The sequence below is a fragment of the Oncorhynchus tshawytscha genome, linkage group LG01 (assembly GCF_018296145.1).
Source record: "Oncorhynchus tshawytscha isolate Ot180627B linkage group LG01, Otsh_v2.0, whole genome shotgun sequence".
NCBI lineage: Eukaryota > Metazoa > Chordata > Actinopteri > Salmoniformes > Salmonidae > Oncorhynchus > Oncorhynchus tshawytscha.
In genome coordinates this window covers 25,057,803-25,074,071 of record NC_056429.1, presented here as the reverse complement: position 1 = coordinate 25,074,071, position 16,269 = coordinate 25,057,803, and the positions used below count along the sequence as shown (strand labels likewise).

At 41.5% G+C, this 16,269-nt stretch overlaps 1 protein-coding gene across 4 annotated transcripts; it reads left to right on the top strand.

Moving 5' to 3' along the window:
- Positions 1-10,197, top strand: LOC112248321 (replication factor C subunit 4). Of its 4 annotated transcripts, XM_024417247.2 has the most exons (11): positions 2-98; positions 306-420; positions 728-806; positions 6,020-6,099; positions 6,223-6,342; positions 8,155-8,298; positions 8,474-8,594; positions 8,718-8,843; positions 8,969-9,049; positions 9,627-9,740; positions 9,854-10,197. In XM_024417247.2, the coding sequence occupies exons 2-11, from the start codon at positions 308-310 to the stop codon at positions 9,947-9,949; spliced, it is 1,074 nt and encodes a 357-aa protein (XP_024273015.1). In that variant the 5' UTR covers positions 2-98; positions 306-307; the 3' UTR covers positions 9,950-10,197. The 4 variants fall into 4 exon arrangements, with proteins under 4 accessions (XP_024273007.1, XP_024273024.1, XP_024273015.1 ...); XM_024417239.2 differs by having other exon boundaries at positions 1-420; XM_024417256.2 differs by having other exon boundaries at positions 1-420; positions 9,627-9,744.
- The last annotated feature ends 6,072 nt before the right edge of the window (positions 10,198-16,269 follow it).

Sequence of the window (16,269 nt, the reverse complement as noted above, 5' to 3'; positions counted from 1 at the left end):
ACGGAAAAGGGCGTCGCATTTTCATCAGGGCGGGAAATCTACTACACATGTCAACAACTAACACAGTTCGAATGTTAACGCATTTTATATAGCTACAGGTAACCAAAGCTTGAAAGCAACTGATAATCTGTAGCTAATTTACTTGCAAACTCTTCTGCGATCTTGTTACATTAGGGATCTCGCTAAGTGGTGGTTGTTATTGTTTAGCCAGCTAGCTAGTTTGCTTGTCACGGAAAGAGAACGTCGCCCTCTTTGACACGCAAGTATCGCTCAGTGATTTAAGGGCAGTGGTCTGTTTTCTAAAGCCATGCAGGCGTTTTTGAAAGGAACATCTACTCAAGGCACCAGACCTCTGAAAGAGAAGGGTGCCGGGACCAGTGGAGAGAAGAAGCAGAAGTCTGTCCCCTGGGTTGAGAAATAGTAAGTTCAATTTCTCCGCGGCTGTAATGTAAACCCTTGTGAATCTTCCTTCATAAAATTTAAATCCAGACACACAATGAACAATTGCTATTCTTCCCTTAAACTGCCAGGTCGCAGTTGTAAATGAGAACTTGTTCTCAACTGGCCTAACATTACCTGGTTAAATAAAGGTGAACAAATAATAATAATTCATGCAGCGGCAGGCAAATATCTTTGTGATAAGTAGCTTGCTATGTTTAGTCAGAAAGAAAACCCTGCGTTAATATGATCAACTGCACACTGAAATCCATTGTTTGGCTGTTTACAGTAGGCCAAAATGTATGGAAGAGGTGGCATTTCAAGAGGAGGTGGTTGCTGTGCTGAAGAAGACTATAGAGGGCGCCGATGTAAGTACCCTCTTCAGATCCATGAGAGTGACGACTCATATGTCTAGGGTAAATACTGTCTGCTGGGGATTCTGTTTGAATTTTACATATGCCCAGAGTGGATGACAACGCACTTTGGTGATGACATTTCACTGGTAAAATACATTTTACCAAGACAAATATGATACTTTATGTTCTGAATCGTTCAGTGGGGTCTTTCTCTAACACATCATTACCATTATATCCAAAAAGTTGGATTTTGTAACCTTATACAGTTGAAGTCGGAAGTTGACATACATCTTAGCCAAATGCATTTAAACTCAGTTTTTCACAATTCCTGACATTTAATCTGACATTTAATCCCGCTTTTATTTCTTTCATCACATTCCCAGTAGGTCAGAAGTTTACATACACATAATTAGTATTTGGTAGCATTGCCTTTAAATTGTTTAACTTGGGTCAAACATTTCAGGTAGCCTTCCACAAGCTTCCCACAATAAGTTGGGTGAATTTTGGCCCATTCCTCCTGATGGAGTCAGGAGTCCTGACTGAGTCAGGTTTGTAGGCCTCCTTGCTCTCACAAGCTTTTTCAGTTCTGCCCTCAAATTTTCTATAGGTTGAGGTCAGGGCTTTGTGATGGCAACTCTAATACCTTGACTTTGTTGTCCTTAAGCCACTTTGCCACAACTCTGGAAGTATGCTTGGGGTCATTGTCCATTTGGAAGACCCATTCCATTTGTGACCAAGCGTTAACTTCCTGACTAATGTCTTGAGATGTTGCTTCAATATGTCCACATCATTTTCCATCCTCATGATGCCATCTATTTTGTGAAGTGCAAAGCACCCCCACAACATGATGCTGCCACCTCTGTGGTTCATGGTTGGGATGGTGTTCTTCGGCTTGCAAGCCTCCCCTTTTTTCCTCCAAACATACCAATGGTCATTATGGCCAAACAGTTCTGTTTTTGTTTCATCAGACCAGAGGACATTTCTCCAAAAAGTACGATCTTTGTCCCCATGTGCAGTTGCAAACTGTAGTCTGGCTTTTTTATGGCGGTTTTGGAGCCGTGGCTCTTTCCTTACTGAGTGGCCTTTCAGGTTATGTCAATATAGGACTCGTTTTACTGTGGGTATAGATACCTTTGTACCTGTTTCCTCCAGCACACAAGGTCCTTTGCTGTTGTTCTGGGATTGATTTGCACTTTTCGCACCAAAGTACGTTCATCTCTAGGAGAAAGAACACGTCTCCTGCCTGAGTGGTATGACTGCTGCGTGGTCCCATGGTGTTTATGCTTGCATACTATTGTTTGTACAGATGAACGTGGTACCTTCAGGCGTTTGGAAATTGCCCCCAATGAAGAACCTGACTTGTGGAGGTCTACAATATTTTTTTTCTGAGGTCTTGGCTGATTTCTTTAGATTTTCCCATGATGTCAAGCAAGGAGGCACTGAGTTTGAAGGTAGGCCTTAAAATACATCCACATATACACCTCCAATTGACTCAAATGATGTCAATTAGCCTATCAGAAGCTTCTAAAGCCATGACATAATTTTCTGAAATTTTCCAAGCTGTTTGAAGGCACAGCCAACTTAGTGTATGTAAACTTCTGACCCACTGGAATTGTGATACAGTGAATTATAAGTGAAATAATCTGTCTGTAAGCAATTGTTGGAAAAATTACTTGTGTCATGTACAAGTAGATGTCCTAACCGACTTGCCAAAACTATACTTTAACAATGAATTTGTGGAGTGGTTGAAAAACAAGTTTTAATGACTCCAACCTAAGTGTACGTAAGCTTTTTAAAAATATATATCTATATTTTTTTAACCTTTTTATTTAACTTGACAAGTCAGTTAAGAACAAATTCTTATTTTCAATGACTGCCTAGGAACAGTGGGTTAACTGCCTTGTTCAGGGGCAGAACGACAGACTTTTACCATGTCAGCTCGGGGATTTGATCTTGCAACCTTCCAGTTACTAGTCCAATGCTCTAACCACTAGGCTACCTGCCGCCCGACTTCAACTGCACATCTGATAATAATAAACTTTTGATAATTTTACATTTTGTGGTCGTCGTCTTCAAGTTGTTTCACAAATGGCAAAATTTGCATGACATGAGCTGAATTAAATGTAAAAGGCTTTTAAAATGAAAAGCTTGGGGTACACTCAGTGCTCTGACATTTCACAGATGTTTTTTGTGAGTAGTCTTTGAGAAAGAACAGGAACTTGGTATTAATATGAACTGCGTATACTAAAATATGAAAATACTACATATCATGTCCCAAATCAATATATATCTTAATGGAGTGTAACGGTACACATTAGTAACGAACCATTCTATTTGTGGACCTCTGTTCGGTCCGCACTATGAACCCGAATGGATGTATAAATGGATAATACATCCGAACTGCAGTATATGCCTCTTTAGTACTGTAAAGCTGAGCTTAAACATTTTAAGCTCCAGATGTTTTAGCGGAATAGCCTATGTGCACGTTGTAATTATAATCTCAATTGCTTAATTTCATACTTTCCTTTTGGGAGGCGCAGCCAGAAACGAAGAGGCAACGGTGCGGGAATGCCCCTGTCTGTGTGTGTGCGTTTGTCTGCCACGGTGTAGCCCTTAGCGATGATGTTAATAACAACAGTCTTCTGGTAGATGGAAAGGCTTTCCCAAAAACCTCAATTAAATGTTAACTACAAAGTAGCCTATGCATACATGACAGAATGATATCATGATTATTTGCCTCCCTCACTCCAGTGGTGATTTGCGATCACGTGGGCTACAGAAACACTGCTAACCAAGCAAGGCTCTTGCTGGTGTTCACCTAAATTAAATGGTATATCTACACCCAAAAATGTACATTTCTTATATTTTTCCCAGACCTCAAATGGTCTCCTGATGTGGTTTAAGCATTGTGAACATAGAACATGACATTTTGTGTAATTTCTGAGTGTGAAACCCTGACAAACAGGGAAAAATCTGAAACCTGGAAAAACCAAATGGAATTAGGTAAAAATATATATATATATACAGTGCCTTGCGAAAGTATTCGGCCCCCTTGAACTTTGCGACGTTTTGCCACATTTCAGGCTTCAAACATAAAGATATAAAACTGTATTTTTTTGTGAAGAATCAACAACAAGTGGGATACAATCATGAAGTGGAACGACATTTATTGGATATTTCAAACTTTTTTAACAAATCAAAAACTGTAAAATTGGGCATGCAAAATTATTCAGCCCCCTTAAGTTAATACTTTGTAGCGCCACCTTTTGCTGCGATTACAGCTGTAAGTCGCTTGTGGGTATGTCTATCAGTTTTGCACATCGAGAGACTGAAATTTTTTCCCATTCCTCCTTGCAAAACAGCTCGAGCTCAGTGAGGTTGGATGGAAAGCATTTGTGAACAGCAGTTTTCAGTTCTTTCCACAGATTCTTGATTGGATTCAGGTCTGGACTTTGACTTGGCCATTCTAACACCTGGATATGTTTATTTTTTAACCATTCCATTGTAGATTTTGCTTTATGTTTTGGATCATTGTCATGTTGGAAGACAAATCTCCGTCCCAGTCTCAGGTCTTTTGCAGACTCCATCAGGTTTTCTTCCAGAATGGTCCTGTATTTGGCTCCATCCATCTTCCCATCAATTTTAACCATCTTCCCTGTCCCTGCTGAAGAAAAGCAGGCCCAAACCATGATGCTGCCACCACCATGTTTGACAGTGGGGATGGTGTGTTCAGGGTGATGAGCTGTGTTGCTTTTACGCCAAACATAACGTTTTGCATTGTTGCCAAAAAGTGCAATTTTGGTTTCATCTGACCAGAGCACCTTCTTCCACATGTTTGGTGTGTCTCCCAGGTGGCTTGTGGCAAACTTTAAACGACACTTTTTATGAATATCTTTAAGAAATGGCTTTCTTCTTGCCACTCTTCCATAAAGGCCAGATTTGTGCAATAGACGACTGATTGTTGTCCTATGGACAGAGTCTCCCACCTCAGCTGTAGATCTCTGCAGTTCATCCAGAGTGATCATGGGCCTCTTGGCTGCATCTCTGATCAGTCTTCTCCTTGTATGAGCTGAAAGTTTAGAGGGACGGCCAGGTCTTGGTAGATTTGCAGTGGTCTGATACTCCTTCCATTTCAATATTATCGCTTGCACAGTGCTCCTTGGGATGTTTAAAGCTTGGGAAATCTTTTTGTATCCAAATCCGGCTTTAAACTTCTTCACAACAGTATCTCGGACCTGCCTGGTGTGTTCCTTGTTCTTCATGATGCTCTCTGCGCTTTTAACGGACCTCTGAGACTATCACAGTGCAGGTGCATATATACGGAGACTTGATTACACACAGGTGGATTGTATTTATCAACATTAGTCATTTAGGTCAACATTGGATCATTCAGAGATCCTCACTGAACTTCTGGAGAGAGTTTGCTGCACTGAAAGTAAAAGGGGCTGAATAATTTTGCACGCCCAATTTTTCAGTTTTTGATTTGTTAAAAAAGTTTGAAATATCCAATAAATGTTGTTCCACTTCATGATTGTGTCCCACTTGTTGTTGATTCTTCACAAAAAAATACAGTTTTATATCTTTATGTTTGAAGCCTGAAATGTGGCAAAAGGTCGCAAAGTCCAAGGGGGCCGAATACTTTCACAAGGCACTGTATTTATATAATAATTTAATAAGGCCCTACATTATGGCTCATGATGTATTCCTGGGTTAGTTTTACATCTTTTGCCAAAACAAAAATGAACTGCAGTAACTGTTGGCATTTCATTTTCCTGCTAAACCGAACCACGACCCCAAAACCGCACCGTGACCCCAAAACCGCAATATGTACCGAACCGTGGGTTTGAACTGTTACCACTTTACTATCTTACCTCCTATTGTTTCATTTTTTTCTGGATTTGAGAAGATGAGTTCAGTGCTAAGCCTGTCAGGTAGCCTTAATTCTCACAACAGCATCCAGCCTAGCTGACACAATGCTATATTCCTGTTTTTATGACAAACATTTATCTGGCCTCCATTGATTTAGTCGTACTAATTTTGACCTGAATCCCTCTCTCATCAGAGAGTAAGAACTCCCCCCAAAATTGAATGGATTATGATAGAAACATGAGGTTTGGATCATTGGTTTTCTGAAAGGATTATCTACACAATTAACATTATTTTACCCATTGATCAAAAGATACATTTTTGATTGGACACCTTATATTATATAATCTCCATTGCAGCTCCCCAATCTGCTGTTCTATGGACCACCTGGAACAGGAAAGACCTCCACCATCCTGGCTGCAGCCAGGGAACTTTATGGGTGAGAGTGACTCACCAGCTTTACAGATTACTGCATGCCAACTCCCAGTTTATGCAGACACTGCGTTTGTGGGTTTCAGCTGTACAGTGCTTGTCAGTTTTCCCTGTCTGTTCCTCTCCACAGGCCAGAGCTGTACCGACAGAGAGTCCTGGAACTGAACGCCTCTGATGAGAGAGGGATTCAGGTGGTCAGAGAGAAAGTCAAGAGATTTGCCCAGCTGACTGTAGCAGGACACCGCACTGAGCAAGTACCAGTTTCCTTAACCCTTTACACTCTCATACCTGTATACGGGTTAAAAATGGCATATTTGGGCACTGATAAACAGCCTAAATTGAAACGCAGTCGGTGTACCGTGTTAAAAAGAAAAATACTATTGCAACCTCTTTGCAATAAGGAATTGAGACTAAAAGCTTGAAGTTTTAATAACAAGGATACAGTCAGCTGAGTGCATGCATTTAGAAAGTTCACAACACATTTTATACTCTTCCCTCCTTTCGGTCAAACCCCTCTTGTAGGTGTCACCTCCCCAACTATACATTTTATGACCCCAATGAGTTTCCCTCTGGCTCCTGTGGCATGTCCATGGTCCGCTCTTTGTTTAGCCAGATGTCAGAATCCCCATCCGTCTTCTGTTCTGGGCCTGACCCTGCTCTCTGATCCTGGGCAATTGCCTCTTATCTGATTAGGTCAACATTTCTAAATTGGCGTACACACAGTTTCATGGCCTGAACTCTATACAGGAAGCAAACCAACTGTAGTTTAACATAAAACATGTTACATTTTGACAGAATCCATCAACAGTAACATGCTATACATGACGTCAGGGCTCTGGCTCTGCGCTTCACAGCTCTGTATGGGTTTTGACAAACAGCCGTTCTGAACTTGAGCACCTCGCACGACAAGAATTTGCCCATATCCCTCCTGCTAATTTGCCAACTTTTACGAAAAAATTTTTTGTTTGAGTGTGGGAAATGCTGTAAATTTAAGAGGACTATGTATTTTGAAAGATGAGACGTTGAGGATTATAATAAATATATCTTTGATGTCAAACAAGCAAACGAAATACCAAATGTGCACTTGACACATTCCAAATCATAAAACTCCTGTCATATACAGTGTCAACTTTTATGATCACTGTTTGATGTACAGTTACAAGATGACATGTCGTCATACTGGTTGTTTTGAACAGAATGAGTCTGTCTCTCTATTGTGAAGAAAATCTGCAGCGGAAATCGCACAGGAATGCACTCATGACTACTTCATATGCGCTCCAAAATGTATGATCTGTTATCGTGAATTGCGTTGTGAACGGCTAATACTGAAATATTGTGTTTAGAACATAGCTCAGGGATCATCAATTAGATTAAGCTGCGGGCCAATTTAAAAACAAAATGTAATGTTTTTAGTTTTTTTGAGGGGATTGTCAGGGGGCTAGAACATAATTACAAATAATTTATAGACTGCAAATTGACAGCAAGAAGCCGAAACAGATGACTAAAACATAATCACTTCAAACCTTGCGTACATTTGTATACATTTATATACAGTATATCTTTATATTATGCTTGGTAATATTTTGGAACAGTTTATTTTTATTTTTATAAAAATCACTTGGAGCTGATTTGCTGGTCTTTTTAAAGTTTTATTTTCAACAAATAAAAAAGTAAATATTTATTTTGCTCAAATTGGGGGGCAAAATAAAATTCACCTGAAGAATTTTTTGAATTCATTATCAACTAAAAATACATGTAAAAAGCATGAAATCAACAGTGTAATGTTTGGATTCAGTCTTGTCAAGTGAACTGTTGTACTCACCTTTGGTCTAATAATTTTGCCATAATCTCTAAACTGTTACCTTACAATTGCTACCATTTATAATGCATATATTTCTTCTGTGAGAAACATTTCAATTTAGCCAATTTCCACAAGTGTAAAATCTACACAACAGATCAGATCATATAACGCATGCCCTTTCCTTACCCCATATAACTGTCAGCATCTTGTTCATGTTAAATGATGGTATTAAAGTTTCTTTCCCTTCCTTACCTCTGACAGTGGGAAACCATGCCCACCCTTTAAGATCATCATCCTGGATGAGGCTGACTCAATGACCAACGCTGCTCAGGCTGCTCTCAGACGCACCATGGAGAAGGAGTCCCGGACCACCCGCTTCTGTCTCATCTGCAACTATGTCAGCAGGTCAATTGGGTTTCAGACTCCAAGAGGCAATCTAGAATATTACATTAATATTGGGGGTTGGTTTAGGAGTCCAATACATAACAACACAAACTCTTTAAGACACTTTACAACATGCTGTAATAAATGTTAAATCTGTTGCTAAGCTAACTCAACTTGAATGTGATTTGATTTTCAGGATTATTGAGCCCTTGACATCCAGATGCTCAAAATTCCGCTTCAAACCTCTGGCCAATCAGGTCCAAGAAGAGCGCCTGCTAGAAATCTGTTACAAGGAGAATCTCAAGTACTCGAAGGAGGTGAGGATTGCAAACTAGCAACTGTCTTTGAAATAATATTTTTTTACAAAGAAATGCTCTGTACACACCTTTTTACTTAAATGAATCATCTTCCATTATCCTTAAAATTCTGTTTTCCTGCAGGGAATTGCAGCGTTGGTGAAGGTTTCAGAGGGGGATCTGAGAAAAGCCATAACCTTTCTTCAAAGTGCTGCACGGCTGAACACAGATAATGAGATCACGGAGAGCGCGGTCATAGAGATAGCAGGGGTGAGTGCTTCAACTGTATTACACTCAACATCAGTAATAGTTACCGGTTTTATGCACTGTGTGCAACCCTGTCAAAGGAGAGGTATCAAACGTTTGCTGACCATGCTCACATTCATCTTTTTAAGGTTGTTCCCCCCAAGATGATCGACAATTTGCTTAAAATCTGTTACAAGGGCACATTTGAAAAACTAGAGATTGCTGTTCGGGTATGTACATTGGTTTTCTATTGCTCCTTCAATACATATGGAAGAACATGAAGAACTCCTTTCCATGACAGACTGACCAGGTGAAAGATATGATCCCTTATTGATGTCACTTGTTAAATCCACTTCAATCAGTGTAGATGAAGGTGAGGAGGACAGGTTAAAGAATGATTTTTAAGCCTTGAGACAATTGAGACGTGCATTGTGTGAATGGGAAAGACTAATATTTAAGTGCCTTTGAACAGGGTATGGAAGTAGGTGCCAGGTACACCGGTTTGTGTAAAGAACTGCAAAGCTGCTGGGGTTTTCACGCTAAACAGTTTCCCGCGTGTAATCAAGAATGTTCCACCAACCAAAGGACATCCAGCTAACTTGACACAACTCTGGGAAGCATTGGAGACAACATGGGACAGCATCACTGTAGAATGCTTTCAACACCTTGTAGGGTCCATGCCCTGACAAATTGAAGCTGTTCTGAGGGCAAAAGGGGGTGGTGCAACACAATATTAGGAAGGTGTTCTTAATGTTTTGTATACTGCTCTCTACCAGACTATTCACCAGGCCATTCTGCCTCTTACAGAACATGGTAGATGAAGGCTATGCCGCCACACAGATCATCAACCAGCTACACGAAGCCATCATAGAGGAAGAGCTGAACGACAAGCAGAAGTCTGCCATCACGGAAAAGATGGCAGTAGGTGTTTCAAAAGGGCATAACTTGCATTGTGGTAATATTATTATTTCAATAATGTTGTGATTACGATGCCTACAGTAGTAGTGACTTATTGATTTGTCTTCTACTTCCAGGTGGTTGATAAGTGTCTAGTGGATGGTGCAGATGAGTACCTGCAGATGCTGAGTCTGTGTTCTGTGATCTTGCAGCAAGCCACACAGAGTAACTGACCCTACAACCTCTCCTCTACGTTTACATCCTAACCAACTGCTTTTTTTAATACATATTTTTACTCATTAATCTAAATGTTTTCCTTACTCTATTTGCTAATCAATGCTGTCATACTTCAGGGGTCAGTTTCATTAAAAAGTACTGTGATTTCACATCTGGTTTTTGAGTCAGTTAGGAAAAAAACACATGTAACCATATTTTATAAATAAAGATATGGATGCTTCTTTGCAGACATGCACATACTGTCCATAGTATGCATCATATATAATCTCACATCAATGTATTTTAAAAGTATTGTAACGACTCTGGGTTTATAAGCACAGAAATCGACTCTGCCGCACGAACATTCTTTTGAGGCACAGTCGATAGCGCGCCGGACCTCGGGCTCGAGACCTGCTCCCTGCCTGTTTCATTACAGTATGATTACAGACGTAACAGATCAACATTGTCAGTTTAGTGTAGTTCATACGTTGACTGCTTCAGCACGGCAAGCGTCTGCCAGGTCTGGTGTATGTGTACTGCCCTGTTTCTTCGATTCTGGTACAGTAGCTGATGAAGGTAGTCACATTTTTGAGTCATCCAGACATGCAGCAGCTACATCGCAAGGCTGAGAAAGGCCTTGCCTCGTCTCTTTGAGCCACTTCTTCATACAGGGATCACTATTCATCTCACAAATATTGCGTAGGATGACAACGGCATGCCTGGGCCAGCACAGGGATCAGGGCAGCTTGGCAGTGGTTGCGCTTCAAGCACTACCAGCAGGCTTTCAGGCACGAAAAGGTAGCCTCAATAGGTGTGTGTGCTCAGATAAGCATTGAATGTTCGTTGAAGTGACTCTTGATAACGTTTGAGCAGCCAGCTCCGTAAAGGGAAGGTTGCATCACCCAACAGCGCATAGCCGAGAGGTTGTCCCATGGGTTTGTGAGGTGTCCGTGGTGACAACTACCCTTCTTACCAACATTCATAGTTTGGAGTCCTGCAGCATGGTTGCATCACCAGTGCTGCCTTAAAGCCTACACGAAAGTCCCATAATGGGCCATGTCCATTCATAATGCTCTGCACCAACGTGGAGGGCTATCCTTTGTTGTTTGGCGTTGATATTTCACAGAAATGTGAAGGGAATTAATGACACCCGCACAATAAGGGAAACCCCACTGTGTTGAACATGGCAGCAATTTCCTCCAGTTCCTGTTCACTTGGCTGATTGAATGAGTGGCTTCAGTACTGTCACAACGATATTGTATATATCGTATAAATGTGATTACTGTTGGGCTATTCGTGCCAAGTAGTTCGCTGATAGAGAGTCTAAGTTGGTGGCAAACCATAACTATTGCCACACGTTTATCCAGGTAGGGTCTTTTACTTCTGGTCTGAGTTTGTCAGAGTTGGTGGAATGTGTCGAGACAGTCTTGAGGCTGGAACTTCATCACAACCCTCTCCCGCCAGTCTGACAGGATCTGCAGGCGAGTAGTCGTGAGGGAGCTTGGTGGTGGCTGAAATTAGAATTATATATATAGATAGCAGTTAAATATTTGAATTCCCACTTTATATTTAATCACCTATTTGATTCTGCCTTTGAAATACTGCATGCATTCTCTTGATACAGACACGTGATATGTCCATTTCTGACTGCACTGTATATGCAGACGCATCAACTTTCACAGGATCAATCATTGTACAGTATGTCACTTTAACATCCTACCTTGTGAATTATGATGGGTAACTCCATTTGAATTCAATCACTTTTTGAAAGCACCCCTTTTGATTTGAACAAAAACTCCCATACATATTTGCCTATTGTAGAAGTGCTCAGAAAGTGACTTATTGGACCTGAATGCCAAAACATTCAAGGGATAAAGGTGCTCAAAGTTGACCTATTATGCATACCCCACCATATTATAAGACATACATTGTCTTAATCACTGGAAAATATAAGTTAACAATTGGGATATCGTATGTGAGAGAGTTTCTATCTACAAGCCATCAGACTGCTGAACATTTGAACTGGACTGACCACCTGCTCTGATTGCTTGCTACCAGATTTATTATGCTGCTCAGTTTATACACTGTTTATATGCATTTCAATTATTGTGTGTGCCCACAGATGATCCATTATATTGACCAGATACTCAAGTCGCCGCTCTATGGTAGGCAGTTAGCTTGGGTACCAGTCCGGGGTTTTAAATTCACGGAAATTTGCCAGTGACACACTGGGTTAGTACCAAGTGAAAACTACTGGCCCAAAAGAGAAAATTACTGGCCTGGCCAAGATCACAGGAAAGTGAATTATGCATTCAGAATTTCAGTTGTGGGTGATTTAATGTTTAATTTTCAGTCTGGGCAAGTACCTTTTTTATATAGCCAACCATACAATCTGATTTTTACACTGATTGTTTGGAAAACAAAACAACCCCCCCCCCTCACAATGATGACATTGAGCCTATATTAAATCATTTAATATGTAATATTCCACTCAAGAAATCATCCCAATAACTATAATATAAATAAATATATTGATGAAATGCATTCTCTTTAGGTACATGGTCCATATTATCAGGCAGGTAGGTGTGTCTGATGCAGCATATTGGCTACATGGCTGAAGCATGGGGTTACTCCTTTGCATTATTTACCACAATGGGCTTTATCTTCAGCTAGATCAGACTTTAAATATGATTTTGTTGCTTGTTTAATGTCCTAAAAAAACTCCCAGTGGCACTAATAAAATCACCAATCAATACAGTGTTTATTAATACAGTGTAATTGTGTGATTTTTTACAATGAATTGAGTATAGGCCGACCGCTTATGCCTTCGAATGGCTGAAGGCTTCACGTGGTTACTTTTTTCAAATTCTCATGCCAGACACTTGAAATTGTAAAACGCTGCCCTCTTCTGCAAAAATGGATGAAGTGTTGTTGAGAAATAAATCATTGCTCTTCACAATAATTGTCTTCAAAACTGTTGCATTTTACTGAGAATGCATTTAGGAATGTTGTGCAGTGACTGTGCTTAATAGAACACATTTATTTCTGCACAGCAATCAGCTGTGTGAGGAGTTGTGTGCTCTTGCCACCTGACAGTTGATATTCAGCCATAGCTGCATGAAGTATGGGTGCTGCATCAGCCTCTGAAAAATCAGAATCTTAAAATATATATATATATAATATATATATCATATATTTTTGAAAGAAAATATGATATATATATATATATATATACATTTATATCAATATGATATATGTACTGAACAAAAAGATAAATGCAACATGCAACAATTTAAGATTTTACTGAGTTACAGGAAATTAGTCAATTTAAATAAATTAGACCCTAATCTATGGATTTCATGTGACTGGGAATACATCTGTTGGTCACAGATACTGTACATAAAATTTTAAAAAAGTAGGGACGTGGTTCAGAAAAACAGTTAGTATCTGGTGTGACCACCATTTGCCTCATGCAGCGCGACACATCTCCTTTGCATTGAGTTAATCAGGCTGTTGATTGTGGCCTGTGGAATTTTGTCTCACTTCTCTTAAATGGCTGTGCGAAGTTGCTGGATATTGGCGGGAACTGGAACGCTGTTGTGCACGACGACCCAGAGCATTCCAAACATACTCAATAGGTAACATGTCTGGTGAGTATGCAGGCCATAGAACAACTGGGTTATTTTCAGCTTCCAGGAATTGTGTACAGATCCTTGCGACATGAGGCCATGCATTATCATGCTGAAACATGAGGTGAAGACTTCGAATGAATGGTACGATAATGGGCCTCAGGATCTCACCGCAGTATCTCTGTGCATTCAAATTGCCGTCGATAAAATGCAATTGTGTTTGTTTTCCATAGTTTATGCCTGCCCATACCATAACCCCACAACGTTGACATCCACAAACTGCTCGCCCACACAACGCCATACAATACAGCTTCTTGATATGCCACACCTGTCAGGTGGTGGATTATCTTGGCAAAGGAGAAATGCTCACTGACAGGGAAGTAAATACATTTGTGCCCAGAATTTGAGAGAAATGAGCTTCTTGTGCATATGGAACATTTCTGGGATCTAATTTCAGCTCATGTTGCATTTATATTTTTCAGTATACCATTTTTTGGGGTTTAGAAGAAGTGCAAGGTCGAATTGAGTTTGTTCACACGCGCACTTCACGAAGGTGGCGTTCCCTAACGGAAATATGCAAATACGTGCTACAACGCGCCAATAGGATCTCGCTAGCTCGTACTTGGCTTTTCCTACCTCCTTGCTTGTTCTGCCTCCTATGCTTAATTTGCTCCCACTGTAAACGACACAGATTGACTATGTTGGGTTAGTTATAAACATCTTTTGCAGAGCCGTTGTGAAGGAATTTGTCAAGGAAGTGACTTAGTTTATACAGGACCTCCCGCCCCCACCTGCTGTCTATTCTGTCTCCCTCTCGGGTGGCTTCTACCTCGGATTCAGATCCTCAGAGCTCCCCATCATCGGACTGTGAGGTTGTCTGCGACTCCGGCCCATTCATCATCCATGATGGATACTGCAGCTGGCTCGGGTCCATCGAGCCCCACCGCCCTTTGGTCCTCGTGGGGGTTTGCAAACCCACTCGAGGCGAAAGAACGGCTGGACCTCCTCAGCCATTGCACCAGATGTCGTCATTGGCAGCTCTATGGTAAATAACATCTTGGGTCTCAGGGCAAAAGCCCTGTGCTATCCTGGAGCACGAGCACAGGACATTACGAGGCTGCTTCAGGAGCTGCAGCTGTTGTAGTCCATGTGGAGTCAAATAACATTAGGAGGGCTAGCTCAGAACTGCTGAATTTAAAAAAAAACTGATTTTAGCTCTGAAAGATTCCAAAAAGCGGCAAATTTATTTCAGGTCCGGTACCAATGTTGGGCCGCAGGTGTGAAAGATTCAGCAGGCTACTGGCATTACACACTTGGCTAAAAGATTAGCTCTTTTGGATCAACTTTTATAGATTACTTTGACACCTTCTGGAAACAGACGGTGCTCTACAGGAATGACAGAGTCCATCCAAATCATCTTGGATCCTGGACTCTGTCTATGCATTTCAAGGCTTCGTTTAGACTGACATATCAATGGCCCAAGCCCAGCTCAGATAATCCCTACCATTGTGTCGCTGAGTTGACGTAATTCTGCAGCACATGTACATTATCATAGTGGCGTTGGCAGTCACAATGTAAGTAAGCTAATTTGTCCCTCTAACTCCCCTGAATGCCTCTGTCGATCCTACAGCTATTGTATGCAGTAATCATATGTACGCTGCTCAAAAAAATAAAGGGAACACTTAAACAACACAATGTAACTCCAAGTCAATCACACTTCTGTGAAATCAAACTGTCCACTTAGGAAGCAACACTGATTGACAATAAATTTCACATACTATTGTGCAAATGGAATAGACAACAGGTGGAAATTATAGGCAATTAGCAAGACACCCCCAATAAAGGAGTGGTTCTGCAGGTGGTGACCACAGACCACTTCTCAGTTCCCATGCTTCCTGGCTGATGTTTTGGTCACTTTTGAATGCTGGCGGTGCTTTCACTCTAGTGGTAGCATGAGACGGAGTCTACAACCCACACAAGTGGCTCAGGTAGTGCAGCTCATCCAGCATGGCACATCAATGCGAGCTGTGGCTAGAAGGTTTGCTGTGTCTGTCAGCGTAGTGTTCAGAGCATGGAGGTGCTACCAGGAGACAGGCCAGTACATCAGGAGATGTGGAGGAGGCCGTAGGAGGGCAACAACCCGGCAGCAGGACCGCTACCTCTGCCTTTGTGCAAGGAGGAGCACTGCCAGAGCCCTGCAAAATGACCTCCAGCAGGCCACAAATGTGCATGTGTCTGCTCAAACGGTCAGAAACAGACTCCATGAGGGCCCAACGTCCACAGGTGGGAGTTGTGCTTACAGCCCAACACTGTGCAGGACGTTTGGCATTTGCCAGAGAACACCAAGATTGGCAAATTCGCCACTGGCGCCCTGTGCTCTTCACAGATGAAAGCAGGTTCACACTGAGCACATGTGACAGACGTGACAGAGTCTGGAGACGCCGTGGAGAACGTTCTGCTGCCTGCAACATCCTCCATGACCGGTTTGGCGGTGGGTCAGTCATGGTGTGGGGTGGCATTTCTTTGGGGGGCCACACAGCCCTCCATGTGCTCGCCAGAGGTAGCCTGACTGCCATTAGGTACCGAGATGAGATCCTCAGACCCCTTGGGAGACCATATGCTGGTGCGGTTGGCCCTGGGTTCCTCCTAATGCAAGACGATGCTAGACCTCATCTGGCTGGAATGTGTCAGCAGTTCCTGCAAGAGGA

Coding starts and splice junctions, on each gene's coding strand:
- LOC112248321 (XM_024417239.2), top strand. CDS start 308: ATGCAGGCGTTTTTGAAAGGAACATCTACTCAAGGCACCAGACCTCTG. Junction 6,343..8,154: donor GTAGCAGGACACCGCACTGA/GCAAGTACCAGT, acceptor TACCTCTGACAG/TGGGAAACCATGCCCACCCT. Junction 9,050..9,626: donor AACTAGAGATTGCTGTTCGG/GTATGTACATTG, acceptor TGCCTCTTACAG/AACATGGTAGATGAAGGCTA.